Source organism: Protopterus annectens, chromosome 2.part1 (genome assembly GCF_019279795.1).
Source record: "Protopterus annectens isolate FY-2018-M chromosome 2.part1, PAN1.0, whole genome shotgun sequence".
NCBI lineage: Eukaryota > Metazoa > Chordata > Ceratodontiformes > Protopteridae > Protopterus > Protopterus annectens.
The window spans coordinates 1,077,130,127-1,077,145,613 of NC_056729.1; the positions used below are offsets into that span (position 1 = coordinate 1,077,130,127).

General features: G+C 40.5%; 1 protein-coding gene across 2 annotated transcripts in view; it reads right to left on the minus strand.

Moving 5' to 3' along the window:
* The window catches only part of LOC122794328, a 1,793,522-nt gene that overhangs the window by 1,344,819 nt on the left and 433,216 nt on the right, over nt 1-15,487 (minus strand). For both annotated transcript variants that reach the window (XM_044062632.1, XM_044062631.1), the window contains exons 6-7: nt 14,331-14,477; nt 3,482-3,685 (exon numbers count right to left, since the gene is read on the minus strand). In XM_044062632.1, the coding sequence (XP_043918567.1) occupies nt 3,482-3,685; nt 14,331-14,477 (351 nt within the window). The remainder of the gene's footprint in view (nt 1-3,481; nt 3,686-14,330; nt 14,478-15,487) is intronic.

Here is a 15,487-nt window from a genome sequence, read left to right on the forward strand (position 1 = left end):
AAGCTGGCCTTAGACAATTTTATGAGTGCCCGTAGTTTTTTGCTAATACTGATCAGTGATGCCTTCCCTTTTTGGGATTTTGCTCTATCATTTAGTAGCTTCCTCCTTCTATTGTATAGTTTGTTTATGGCTGGGGTCCACCAGACAGGACGTCTGCCTTTGGAGGATTGGGTCTTGGTTTTATTTGGGATCGCATGATCCATGCATTCCTGAAGGTGTTCATAGAATGCATTTATAAAGGATTCTGCAGTCTGGGCCGTATTTTCAACAGGCCCGGGGGCTTTGAAGGATTCCACCTCGGTTTTGAGGAGTGTGAAATTTGCTTTAGAGAAGTTTTTCACTGTGGTTTTCTGGGCAGGGGTGGGGTCGGGATGTGAATATCCAGTGAGATTAGTTTATGGTCTGATCTTACCAGTGAGGGATACACTTCTGGTCTGGAGCATAGAGTCCCCATGTTGGTGATGATCAGGTCCAGTATGTTTTCCCCTCTTGTGGGAGTGGTAACAAGTTGTTCCATAGCATCTGAGTTTATAAATTCTAGGAATCTTTGGGCTAGGGTGTTGGAGCTAGAGTAATGCTCCCAGTCTATGTTTGGGTAGTTGAAGTCGCCCAATATAATGGTGTTTGGAGAGACCTTCATATTTTACAGTGTTCTCAGGAAGGCCGAGTGGGGTTCCTGGGTTTGGGAGGGTGGTCTGTCGCAGGCTATAAACTGGAAGGCAGTTTTACCCACTGTTAGTTGCACATGGATAGTCTCTGATGCTTCGTGCTTTGCCACCAACCTGGAGGTGTGGGTATCTTTGATGAATATTGATACTCTCCTTTTGTGGTTCGATCCAAGTTTTGGGGCCGAAAAGCATGGTATGAGTTATAACCTGGTAGTGCAGGGGTGCTCTCGGGAGCCCTGAACCAGGTTTCTGTTACTGCACAGATATCGATGTTCTCCATGCTAAGGAGAGATTTGAGTGCGTGCATCTTGAGGTTTAGACTTCTGGCATTGAGTAGCATTACTCTTAGTTTCTTATTACTTGTGATACCTATGGAGGTGGGTTTGTCTTTTGAGCCTTGCCTAAAAAAGGCACTATGGGTTAGCAAGAGCCTTTGCCAATATCCGAAAGCCCAGGGGTGACAGGTGCAAGCCATCCCTAGTGAAGCATCGTGGCTTGTCGAGCATATCATCCCAAGCTGACAGGCATTGGATCCCCTTTGAATGACACCAGTACTTAAGCCAATTGTTGAAATTGATCATCTTGTCTTCATATTGTGGCATCATTCTTGGTGAGGGTAAGATGCTACTCAAGGTCAGGGTCATACCGGCCTGGGCTACATGCTGAGAGAGCTCCTTTATGTCTCTTTTCATGTAGTCCAGGGAGGTACGTCTCAGGTCATTCACACCAGCATGGACAATGACTGAGTCATATTTGTACTTGCCTTGGAGTGACCTGAGTGCTTGTGTTATGTGGTGGATCCTAGCGCCCGACAGGCTGCTCACCGTGACCATCTCCTTGTTCAGCCTGGTGAGCAGGACGTCAGTGTGCCTGACGATAGAGTCACCTATTACAAGTGTATCAGGTGTGTTGTTTAGTCTTAAGGCCTGTGACTGTTCGGCACACTGGCTTTGTGAGATATGTGTTGCACGTGTTTTTGTTTTGGGGTAGCGGTTGCTTGGGTGTCTGCTTTGGAGGTCTCTGCTGCTTAGGCAGATCTTTATTTAGAGCCTCCAAGTATGTTTTTGTGTGATTATGTGTTTGGTTTGCTGTTGTGGTAGGTCTATGTGAGACTGGAATTGTAGTGAGTGTGGTTTCCTTCTCCTCCTGACTGGTTATGCCAGTACTGAGTTGAGAGAGCTTAGCCTCCAGTTTGGCTATATGGTTGCATCTCTCACATGGGTTGGAATTTGTTTGGAGGAGGAGAGGGTTGTCTGTGTACATGAGGAAGTTGTAACATTGCCTCAAGATTCCCAGATTCACCAGCTGGACCGGAGAGGAGATTGACAACTGACCTTTGGACATGCTAGAATAATATTGGGAATTCCTTAATAATTGAAAACAAGGACCAGTGGGGAGTGAGGGTGTAGTGCTTTTAATTTTTAGTGCTGACTTATATAATTGCTTTAGTGAGCAAGTGCCAGGTAACTTAAGTGCAATGTGTTACAGGTAACTTAAATGCAAAAACGACAAACAGTAACTTTCTTTCAAGTGAAACAAGGAAATAAGTACAGTAAGCAATGCAGATATCACTAGTGATCCACAGAAGTGCTGAGAAGCTGTGTATTAGGTGGAATTAGTGTTCCAGGGAAATAACAAGCAAACAAACAACAAGCATATAAACAAAGGTAGATTCAGCAGGCCTGGATCTAGTCTATGCTACAGCAAACAAGGTGTACCAATTTCAGTAAGAAACAGTTCAAATATTCAGGCACTATAAACCTTTAACCAGAAATTCCCAGCTCAGAAGGGCAGAGTCCAGCCTCTTCTCCCACAAGAGTGCAGACCACGAACCTTCTTAATGTAAAATAACTGGCCTGAAGCCAAGTGCTTAAACCAGAACTAATACACTTTAAGAATAACAGACACTGGGCTCTCAATCAGCAGTTCCCAACTTAAAAGGATGAAAGCTACCTGTCCTGCCACCACAGTGCATGCCACAAACCTTCCTAATGTAAAATAACTGGTCTGAAGCCCAAGTGCTTAATCCAAAAGACTTAGAATGATAGCTACACTTTAATCAAGTCATCCTTTATCTTTCACTCTAAGCTTTTAATCTCTACCTTACATCTCTCCTGCTGGCTCCTTGGGAGGAGGCGTGCTCTATACCCCATGAAAGGCAATGGAGGAGAAATTCTTACTTTAAGCGAGTAGGGGAAAGAGGATGGAGAGGAGTTCAGGACACGCAGCATCTGTCACACAGCTGCAAAGAGAGTTTTCCAACTAGGGAAAGTGAACAATAAATGGGTAGAGCTTAGTGACATCACATACCTCAATGCATACAGCTTTAGTTAGCCCAGCCTAGTAATGTGGAATTGACAACAATGTCATATGATCACAGCACAACCCTCTGGCCACTGGGGGAACCCTAAGATCACATCAGAAATCCACACCTTCTATCTTGAAATGAGCAAGTTAAGTACTGTTCATTTACATCATCCTTCACAAGCTCGTCTATCTCCTGAACTTCTGATGTAACGCAAGTATTCTGAGTTACAATAAGAGCTCTATTCTTGTGTTCCAGAGAACCAAGCTTAGCTTTTCTTAACCTCAGTTTATTTTTCAAATTGTACTTGCAGGCCAGACATTAAACTTCTAATAGAGAAACACAGATACATACAGCACTACAGTACATGTGTATTATAACTTGTAAAAAATAAATATTTGCAAGGTATTAATTTTCAGAATTCCATCTTTAAGCATTACATATAGTAAAAAGGGAATAACTGAGGATCTGGTAATGTAACAGTCACAGCTCCATCTGACAAACATACCTGGTATTCCTGGTACTGGCGGTGTAGTAGCTGTTCCAGTTTCCACCACATGTTCACATGATCCATTTGAAGGAATGCTTCTCACACAGTTGCAGTTGCCTTCTGTTTCATTTGAGCATCTTCCATAATTATCACACATTTGGCTATCCCATATATAGCCACTTTCACAGGTACACTGTGTTAAAGTATTCATGGTGCTGCAGACTAGGCAAGAAATAAAAACATTAATTAAATGCAGCTACAAGTACAAGAGAAAAAAATGTACATGTACATGTGTCATGTAAATACAAACTCTTGCATTTCAAATTTAAAATGTCAACTCTTCAAGGCAAGGTACAGCATCTGAAGGAATGACAAACTACAGGTCAAAAGGCAAAAGTAACATGCTAACTTCACAGAAAAGAAATAAAGTCCTATTAACCGCATTTATCTGTTGTGTAAGGATTGATTTTAGAGATCTACTTCTGTTTATTGATGTCATACTCTGGATTGCCATACCATTGCTCATTGGGTTAATGTTAATGTTGTGAGAAACGTAACTGTGATCCAATGTGTCTATTCTGAAATAGTGCACATACTTTGCAGTGAATTGACTGTTTGACTAAATAGGACAGATCTTTTTCCTTAGAAACCTGCCTAGCTGGTTCTAAGATATAGTTATGTAATAGGCCCAGCAGTTTTTCAACAAGTCACTTTTACACAAAAATTATGTAACAGATTATAATGACAATAGGCAGCATGTAGGAATTACTTACGTATTTTTTGATGTAATTAATCTGCGTAACAAAAAATATTCAGTCTTTTTAGGCATTTAACATATAAACATATGCATATTGTTTTATATTACAATTCACTGGTTTAGTCGGCTAGCAACAGTTCATTTGAAAACTCATTGTCTGAGATTCCAAAAGGGTGTGGGCACAGTCATGGCCAGCCCTTCGCTGTTTGCTGTGTGTCCAATGAGGACCAATGCTCATCAAGACTGAATCGCAGTGGAAGTCGGTGTACAGAGGTAAGCTTATTAAATATGCCACTCTTGGCTACAGCAGGGTCTGTGGGAATAGCACATAGTACTAGAGTGTGGCCACAGGATAAGCTGAGCCATAGCTGCACATGTCCATTTTATACACTCATCGATAAGGCTCTGCACAATCCCAAACAGATATTAGCTACAAGATGGATAAGTAATGCATAAGCCTTAAAGGACCATGATTTGGGCATTTTCATATATTTTTAACAAGATAAAAAGGTGTAAATGGGAATTTAAGAAAGAGATTAAAAGGGGGACTAAGCAGAGAGTAGAAATAAGATAAAAACTAAGGAATGAGCATTATGGAGGTTGCTAAGATGGAATTTTTTTTTTGGTCCAGTTGCCCATTTTTCATATATGGAGAGAAGTTAAGTTGGGGAAAGAAATTAGGTGATTTAAAGGAAGTTAAGGGAGTTATGATAAGTAGAAGCAGCAGTGCACAAACAAAACATACAAGACAAAAATGACGGGTTGTGCTAACACAATTAATGAGGATGGAGCACAATGGTGAATGAGGCATTAGACAGACAGACAGAGGGAAGACAATGGTAAGGTGGAGGATTATACAACAAGCAGGGGTGGGCATAGACACAAAAGGGAGGGGAGCACCTATATGAGGGATAATATGGGGTTGTACATCAGTTGTTCCTGCCCCCTGAAACCCAGTAGGCTCTTACTCATCTCTCTTGGTTGCCTCACTACTGATCCCTGGCTCAGATGGTGGAACCAGTGCTGCGCATGGCTATGACTCAATGAGTCACTGGAGGAGGTTCTCCATGTGGTCAATGCAGGCATCTAAGCCAGCTGCCAATGGGTGACAAAGCTGTCAACTCAACTGGCACTACTACTGGTCGGTATAACAATACCATCATCAGGGCTGCCTATGCTGGATGGAGTGTATGGAGCAGGAGGTGTGAAGGTAACTGTGGCAGCCTGTGAATCGAATGTTGTGGTTTTTCTATTATTGGTAGTGGTGGTGCTGCTGCTGTTGCCTCCTGTCCTGTGAGGGGTGGGGTGGGGGTAAAAGATCTTGCCTGAGGGATGGTGCAGGTCTAGATGACATTGCATATAATAGTAAAAGAAACTGGGAGAAATCAAATAATAAAGCAAAAAAATGCATGTAATAGAAAGGATACTGACAAGGAAAGTAGTACAGATAGAATGAAACTGACACATATTTGTACTATGTTAATGCTACAGGTCCTATACTTAAAGGAATAACAGACACACTTCCCAATTTACCAAGGATCTTGGCAAACACAGCTGAAAATGGATTTGAACTCACAGCCATCCTCACATGATTTCTGAAAAATAAAATCCTTAGCATGATGGACTGTCCAAGGCCAAGAATACAGCTTCTATGGGACCTGACAATATCCCTAGCTGTGTTCTACATGAACTACAGAGTGAACTGGCATTTCACCTGTGTACCCTGTTCAATCACAGGCTCACCTCAGGCTTTGTCCCTACCAAATGGTGCACTGCTACAGTCATCCCTCTCCACAAAAGAAGAGCGACTACAGACCCTGGGAACTATCGCACCATTAGCCTGACAAGTCTGATATGCAAAGCTATGGAACGCATCATCATGGACATAATAAACAAAGACATAGGGAACCTCCAAACTTTGGATCCCACACAGTCTGGTTTTGTGAAGGGTAGATCATGCCTGGTTGACTTCTTTGAGTCAGTCACCAGAGTTGTGGATGAAGCCTAGGTGGTTCATACAGCCTACCTAGATCTAGCCAAGGCCTTTGATACCATTCCCCACTCAGGAATCATAGAAAAACTCAGTAAGCTAGGCATCAACCCCTATTTCACTAGGTGGGTTGCAAACTGGCTCACAGATAGAACCCACAGTATGAAAGTAGATGACTACAAGTCTGACTGTCGACTAGTCACGAGTGGAGTCCCACAGGGTTTGGTCCTGGGTTCTTTCCTATTTGGTATCTACTTCTCTGAAGTCCAGACCAACAGGAAGGGACTCTGGTTGACAAGGTTTGCAGACGATTGCAAGTTGGGAGCCATAATTAACTCCACAAGTGATGCTGACATCCTACAGAAAGGCCTCACTGAGACCAATGACTGGTGCCAGAACCATGGCCTTAAGCTCAATGCCAAAAAATGTGTTGTCATCCCTTTTGGGAAAAACCCATTTCCCATGAATTACTACATTGATGGTAGTCCACTGAACACAGAAGGCATCATAAGAGATCTGGGAGCACAGGTTGACAGCAACCTTTCTTTTGACCACCACATTGCCACTGTGGTCAGAAAGTCCTTCTATGCATCACATCTCATTACTAAGGGTTTTTCATCCAGGAAGAAGGAGGTCATTGTCTCCCTCTACTCTTCCCTCATTAGGCCAATCCTCGAGTAAAATGCCCCATTTGGCATGTACCTCACTAGAAACCTACAACTAGAGAGGCCACAAAAATACCTCATAAATAGTATATTAGGCCTTAAACACTTGTCCTATATGGACAGACTCAAAAAACTCCAACTATTCTCTCTCATATCGCCTACTTATAGGGCGATCTCTGCTTGACATACAAAGCCATGTCTGACCCAGCTCTGTTAGAAATGCTACATCTAAAGAAATCCCAATCCCTCCACACTACATGCTCCAGAGACCTCAACCTCATTACCATAATCAACAGAACAAGCTGGAGGGGTAGGTTCATAACCCAGAGACTGCCCATGCTATGGAATAGACTTCCCATACATGTCAAGCGGAGCTCCTCACTGGCCGTCTTCAAGAAAAATCTTGATGAGTGGATGGGAAATAGAAAATTCACTCCTGGGTTCACTCCAGTGGCTCAACTTGACAGAGGTACTGGGAACTAAGGTCTGGTGGCATGATACCAGGGTAATCCTATGGGCTAGGCTTGTAAAGGCTCCAGGGCCATTAACCGAGTACACACCTATGAACCTATGAGGTTCTTGGACAATCCAAACAAAGCCTGTAATTCAATACATAGTAATGGGATATCCAAAACAAATGTACATACATGAAGAAACATGCTGCTGAGGTATTCATTCCCCATATAAGTACCATAACTGAAGGAATTTCAAACACATTTTCCTAATAACAGTGTACAACAAAGTGTGGGAATCAAACACAAACACATCATCATCATATGTAATATATAAGGCAAAGCCTTAACATGCTGAGCTATATCTTCAGCACAAGGAACAGAGATAGACAATAACCTAAATTTTGACCACCAGATAGCTACAGTAGTGATTAAATCCTTCTGTGTGGCTCACCTTATAAGTAAAGGCATGGCATCAAGATCAAAGGACGTCATAGTGCTATTTTACTCGGCCCTCATCAGGCCCATAGTTGAGTATGATGCTTTCTTCTGCATGTACCTAACCAGGCATTTACACCAACTGGAGTGGTCCCAGAGGTTTCTCACTAAAAAAATATAAAGCGCAAGATATATGTCTTATGCAGACTGACTAAACTGTATCACTTTACTCTGTCTCATATCATTTATTGAGATGGGATTTATGCCTGACCTACAAGGCAATCTGTGATACAACCCTGATAAAAATGTTACATATTTGCAAAAAAACTATACAAGGGCTATGCTTTCCATGCACCTGAATCTTATTTGTAACTGTAACAGAATTTGCTGGGGAGACAGATTCGTATCCCAAGGGCTACCTCATCTATGGAATAAACTTCCCATCTTTGTAAAATAAAGCCCATTCCTCAGTATCTTCAAAAATAATTTAGATAAATGGATGGAGAACAGAAAATTCACTGCTGGGATACTGTCCATGTCCCTTATGAATAGTCAGTCAGTAAAATGACACAGGGCTCCAACACCCAAAAAACAACTACCCTGATACTACACCACCCCATATCTGGGGAAGATATATTGTCATAATCTTGGTATTATTGGTTAGGCTTGTATAGGCTCTTGTGCCATTAGCCTAGTAATCACTTATTAACCTATGACCTTATGAAGGAAAGAGCCCACTCATGAAGGCATTATCATCAGACCAAGTATACTTACAAAGAGAGTAAGAAAATTTTCCACAATGAAAGAAATGTAGCTCATGAGATTTTTTTTTCTTTCTAATGTTATGGGTACTATGATGAGAAGATACCTCAAATTACATCACAATATACCTGGGGAAGGGGCTGTTGAGTTGGAGAGCACAGAGTCCAGAAAGAAGAGAAGTCCTAGGAGCACTACATCAGAATGAACCTTAATTTTTATTTTTTTTTTGCTGTTCACCTTAGCGTGGAGGAGAATAAAGATCATCAGCAAGAAGAAAGGATGAACAGACATTGGGATTTTTTTTTTGCTCCCTAATTTAGAGAAATAAGGCAGGGGCACCAGACAGAGGAATGGTACCTGGTGCTACTTGAGCCAGCTACAGCATGCATATGGACAGTAATAACATCCTACAGTAATGCTGCTACATTTGAGCTATGAAATGTAGCACAGAAGTGGCCACAGTGTATAAAAGCTATATTGTATAAAACTTCATCTATACTATCTGAATAGCTTCAGGGGCTATGGACATAAAATCAGCACTGCGTAAGATTTGTAGATGGTATGCACTGGCTTGTTATATGTGCCAATAGTACAAGTTCTACTTACAGTATGTAGATGGCACTTGATCTCTAACCTCAACCTGCCATTGGCCTAGGAGGCTGAGATATCAACGCCTCATAACTCTATAATGGTGACGGCACTGTTCTCCATGCATAGGATGTGTTATTCTGAGGCCCTTCATTACCCTCTTGCAAGAGCCTCTGGCTGTAGTCTTTATGAGGGAAGTGAAGAAAGATGTTAGTCTCTTCCACACACCAACGTTATGCTCTAGAAGGAGCACTACCTTCTCTTCCCCAGCCATAGTGTCTCACATAGAAGAAGTAGAAAAAAGTGGCAGAAACCTTTCCCCACATCCATTTTCATGTGTGCCATCTGCCACACTATGACAGGCAGCTCATTTATGAGACAGATGGTGGACCAGGTTAATATATGGACTCTATTATAATGGCTCATAATAATACTTTAATGTATGAAATATGGCAATCCTGTATCCTTTTATATACTGTTAAGAAAGAAGGCATTACAGTGGCTCCATTCCACTAAGATTATATAAAGAATTGCAAATCTCCCCCTAAAGGCATGGTATGGTCTGTGTATGTACAGTGCTGCCCGTACTAACGAGGTGTATGCATGACACTGAGTAGAATTAAACAATTCAGAAACAATAATGAGTTGATCCCTAATCTGCATAATCAGCCACACCTAGTCAGGGGAGGAAAGACATTGAGGCCTATCTCACTACAAAAGAATTCATATAGCAGCAGCAATGTGGAAACCTGCAACAGGTGATCCACAGAATAATTTCAAAGGCAAACTAAATGTCAGGTTATACAAAGTACTTATTTTGCAAGTTCACTTTGTCAAGTATGGTTGCTGTTAACTGTGGGTATATTTAACTACATAATGAAATAGCTTGGCCAATACTTTTAAGGTTTACTGAAAAGTGTGTTCATAGGGGTACCATAAGGGTTAAAGTAACTGCTGATCTGACAGATTATTAAGCATAATAAACACACCCATCAGCAGATAATGCACAGTTCAATACTTTTTTGCCAGCCTTGTGTTATCAGTTTAAATAAAGACATTTGCCTGGTGCATAACTTACACATATGTCTTATGTGCTAGAATCATTTTAACCCTGAGAGAAAATAGGCCTGCTACCCTGGTGTGTTGCAGTGTTACAAGTGATAAACTTTGGGAGACATTCACTCAGCAAAGAAATGTACCTGACATTACTTAGGATTGTGGATAATGGTATATGACTGCCAGACACACCAACATGATATATGGGCAATAGGGAGACTCATGATCTAAGGATTTTCAGAACTGCTTATAATCAAGGTATTAATACCATAGTTTTCCATACCCACAGAGTAATGCCTATGAAAAGACTAAGCAGAAAAATTACTGCTGACTCTGCTGAAAAGGGCATATGGAATGTGAAGTTCTCTAGTTTTAATTTCTCCAACTCTCTTGGGTCTCTAATGCCATAATCAGAATGGACCCCATTAATGTTCTCTGATGTGGAAAATGAGGTATTAGTCTAGGCCCCCTATCAGTATGGGTGATGGTTCTTTAGGCTGGATGCTTCTGATGGTGCTTTCTGAGAATGTGCCCAGAAAGATCTGGTAGCAGACATTAATGCAGCTGGTGGCCACGACTGTATTCATGAAATGCTGCATCACAGAGGTCACTGACATTCCACATGCTGTTGGGAAAACAGCTGCCCACCTGGCGTAGTACACCTATGGGTGATATACCACTGTTTTAGTCATCTGTCATGGAGAGAAAGAAGTTTCTGTCCTCTGTTAGAGGCAATGACACCTCCTAATTCTCCCACAGTGTGATGCCAGATACAGATTGAGCAGCCAACAAGAGTATCCACACAAGATACCTCAAGTGTGTAGATCTCTTTCGGTGTAAGAGGATCTGTAAGTCCTTTTGACTCCTTAGTCACTGTTCAACTTACTAAAGCTGTCTGATTTGTGGTATACAGGATCATCAGGAATTCCTTCTGCATGGCCATCTACAGAGGATATGCAATTTAAATGTTTGCTGTTGACATGGTGCTAGTCATGCCCTTCACTTTCATGTCTACTTCAGGTGCTTGGTCAAACTTACCCAGGATAGTGTACTTTTTTATATTCAATGTGATACTTTATCTGGCACCACCATTTTGAATCTGCCACGGCCTGATGTTTGAGGATATGCAACCTCTGATAATGGTAACAGAGTACAAAGGATTAGTCCAGATAAAATCTTTTTAGCTTAAAGATCTAGGAGACTGTCTCTCTGATACCCTCCCTGCGAGTGGAATAAAGACTCCTTGTTGAAGTATCTAGTAATTTATTCAGTTAAGTAGGTAGATGGATGAATGTTTTTGTTCTAATCTTCTTCTTTAGAACAAGAACTCTCGTCCATCTACCTTCTTAACTAGTTTAGAACAGGAACACTTATCCATCCACCCACTTCATACAGATCATACAAGCATGTTTGCAGTCATAACTGAATGTATTTTCTTCAGTACCACTGCAAGACAAGGGAAAGGGTCTTAAACCTTTAAGGATTCTATAGCTAACTTACAATGTCACACACAAGTGATGATTGCTTAATCTAATTTTATTAAATTTGCAGCTGCATCAAGCGGTGAGCTGTAATGCAGGACTAAAATAACAGAGTAAGGGGAACACTAGACACCAGGGATAATCTGTATAGCATGCACTAAAGGGACTTACAGTGTACCCTCATTATTCATGCATGGCACATTAGCCCTGTAAACCACTGCTAGACACCAGGGATGCATGAAAATATTACCCAAGTCTTTGATAAGAAGAAAGGATAGTAAAAAGTGGGTGGGAGAGTTTTAAATCCTGTGCCTTTGTCACATAAAGCATCAACATTCATCCACTACACTAATAAATCATTTGTTTACATAATAAAAGGTTGACTCAAATGTTTGGCAACAGTTCATGAGATAAGATGGACAGAGCACATATAATGGGCAACAGCAGAAGCATCCTGTAAAATCAGGGATAGTGAAGAGGGATGGGGGGTGTTTCTGTATGGGGGAGGCTTTGGTTCAAAGTCAAGAGGAAGTACAGCAGGGAGAATATTTCAATTAGTACTGGGACTCATTTAAAAAGTTAATGGGACAACAGGTCTAGCAACTCAATGCATTTTACTACCAATAAGAACTATGAAATTTGAATGCCTAGCATTAATGATTATAAGAAACTATTATGTTGGGAGGGTTGAGAGGGTGGCTTAATGGTTAAGATGTTTGCTTTACAAACACAAGGTACAGAGTTTGAATCTCACAGGGGATAATTGGCTAGACTTAAAATGTCTCGCAAGGACAGTTAGCCTAGTACTAACCTATGAACCTATGTACCAGGGTAGGGACAAAATAAGAAAATAAATCAGGGGCATTCTGTTAACTCTGGGATATATATGAGGAGTGTGTGTAAGAGTGAATACAGTGTGCCTCTGCCGACAAGATGCATTGGCCTCCAGTGTTAACTAAAGCTGGAAAGTGCTGATTTGGAATAGTAGCAGTTAAGGGCAATTCACAAACATGCAAATTATCCCATAATGAGGTTTTTCCTCTTGGCAGTTAACATGTCTCTAAATTGCAGTTTCCCACATTGCAAAACATTTCCTTTTGTCTGCAGCTCTTACCACCAGATTGGTTCTTTTTTTAAATTTCTAGGGATGTCTTCAGACTATGGTGATTGCTGAACACAGAGGAATAATGCTGTATGAATAGTGACTAAAGAGCTAAGGAATATTTAACTCTCAAGAACCTTGTGAGGTACAGAGTCCACCAGAGCTGAAAAAACATAGTGTCAGTGCTATCTCTGCACCAAATGCTTCCAGGTTTTGAGAATGTTATGAGGAGGTAAGGTCACATGCTCATATTAGGTCTTTCAGTTAGGCATAACCCTAACCATGCAGAGTAACATGGATTCCCACTGTATGTCCAGGGATTGAAATTGTGATCCTAATAACGGAAGATATTAAGTGCAATTATTGTAGAATATATGTGAAGTCCAAAATTGCTGCATCTCAGAGAAATCCCTTTTCCTTGAGTATCAGTGATCTCAGAATTAGTTCATATAAGAAGAGGTGTGGGAATGTAGCATTCTCACAATGAGGTACAGGGGTGCTTGTTTCCTGACAAAAAACACATATAATGTGTGACTCTGACTTTCACAGTTTAATGCTTTTGCTCAGGAATCTGTTTTTGTCTTTTGTACATATTCATGCGGGTTCATAAATTAATAGGTGTTTACTAGGCTAACGACCGCAAGGGCCTTTTTAAACCTAGCCATGCATTCAAAATCTCTTACAAGTTGTGATACCCTTGATAACTGTAAGCATGGACCTGGAACTGAACCATTTACAGGTTACCTGTTTGCATTAGAGACATAGGTGCCAAACCAGGGATGAATTTTCATTTTCCCATCCAGTTGTCCAAGTTGCACTTGAATTGAATTAGTGAGGAACTCTGCTTCACATGGATGGGAAGCCTATACCATAGACAAGGTAGTCTCTGGTTATGTGATGAATGATGCTGTTTCGGTCAGGCAGCTTCTGTTGCTCAGAGGACTAAGGCAGGTAGCTTGTATGATGGTGTTTAGGGCTCTAATGTGAGATATCCAGATATGTTGCATGTGAAGTAGTAATAAGTAATGTTTTACAGACTGTGACTCTGTGTGTGCTATACTAGTATTAACCTCTTTCACATATTAATTAACATTTGCGCACAATGCATATTTCAGAGTTTCAGAGTTTTTAGACTCAGCATCAAGGCTTAAATTTGCAACACATCACCAATTATCACACATCCGAAGTACTGTTGTATTGCTTATTTCACATTTAACAGGTTAACTTAAAAAAAAAGCAGAGGTCACATGACATGGAAATAACTAAATGGATGTAAAAGTGATAGGCTCCATTTTATTCAGACTTAAAATGGCTGAATTTGATGGAGGGAGTCTTATGTTAAATTTCACCCAGCAGTCTCCTTCAAAAGCAATGCAAATATCTTAGTATATTCTTGTAAAAAATGGAACAAAGCAAATGACACAGAACACACAATTTATCTGATATTTAACAAAAAGTGAAAAAAATAAATGAAATTCAGTGACCAAATAAATGGCCCAACTAACCAGATTAGCAAGGTGCCAAATATATATTTTAATGTGATTATTATATTTGCAGAAATTATTTGCAGAATTACCTGTAGTAATTTCCAGAGAGGAGATATTTGCCTTGAAGTCATCAGGGGTATTCAGTAAGAAAGGAAATGTAATTTCCCTTAAACCTCTCTTTATCTCTTCAAGCATTCCATGTTTTGTCTGCACATAAATGTCATATACAACAGAATCTATAATAAAGTTAAATACAAACAGTTAATAAAAAGTGCCTTGATGTTTTCTGATACCTGCCAATTGTAGTTTAACAGTAAGTAAATGTAGCAGATATCACATTATTTGTAATAGCTTGGTATTAATGAGTTTGGAGTAGGTCAGAAATGACTGCATTGTGCCACAAGAACAGTGTCAGCTGACTGACATATGTTTTAGTGTTAAGTGATTAGGAGAGCTGAAAGTACATCCACATAAAATTAGTGAATTTACATAACTTTTTCCTAAAGTTTTGATGATATAGAAGACATACTCAAATAAGTTCTGAAATAAAATTCACTGTAATAAGTAGCTGTTCATTTGGGGTTACACATATAATTGATGCCATCAATTATATGTGTAACCCCAAATGAACAGCTACTTATTCAGAAAAAAATGAGCACAGTGTTTTGTAAAATGCTGTGAGAAGTGCTGTGCAGTGAGGGGTGATATCAGAGGCATGTAGAGTGAAGACTCTAGTGGGGGAAAAACATGTTGCACTGCATATAAACGACTGCATAATGATATGCAAAGAGTGTCAACCAGTTAGTGAGAGCCACGCCACCACTTATGTAAATGATAAAATCAAACATGGTTGCATGATTAAGGAATGCATAAAATATATGGGATGAGAAACAGCTATTAGCTTATCTTTATACTATCATTTCTATTTGAACAGGTGTGTCATAGGGTCATAGGTTAGTACTAGGCTAACTGCTCTTGCGAGCCATTGTAAGCCTAGCCAATTATCCCTTGTGAGACTCAAACCCTGCACCTTGTGTTTGTAAGGCAAACACCTTAACCATTAGGCCACCCTCCCAACCCCATGCCATTCCTCTCAAATGTTCAGATCTTTGCAGAATGTCCATATTTTTGCCTCATATTTTTGGCCTGTTTTTCGAAAAAGTGTGGTTTTCTGGCAAATTAGTGACAAATCATTAAAGACTAAAATCAGAAATAATGACCATTTGAGTTTCAGACTCCATACCCT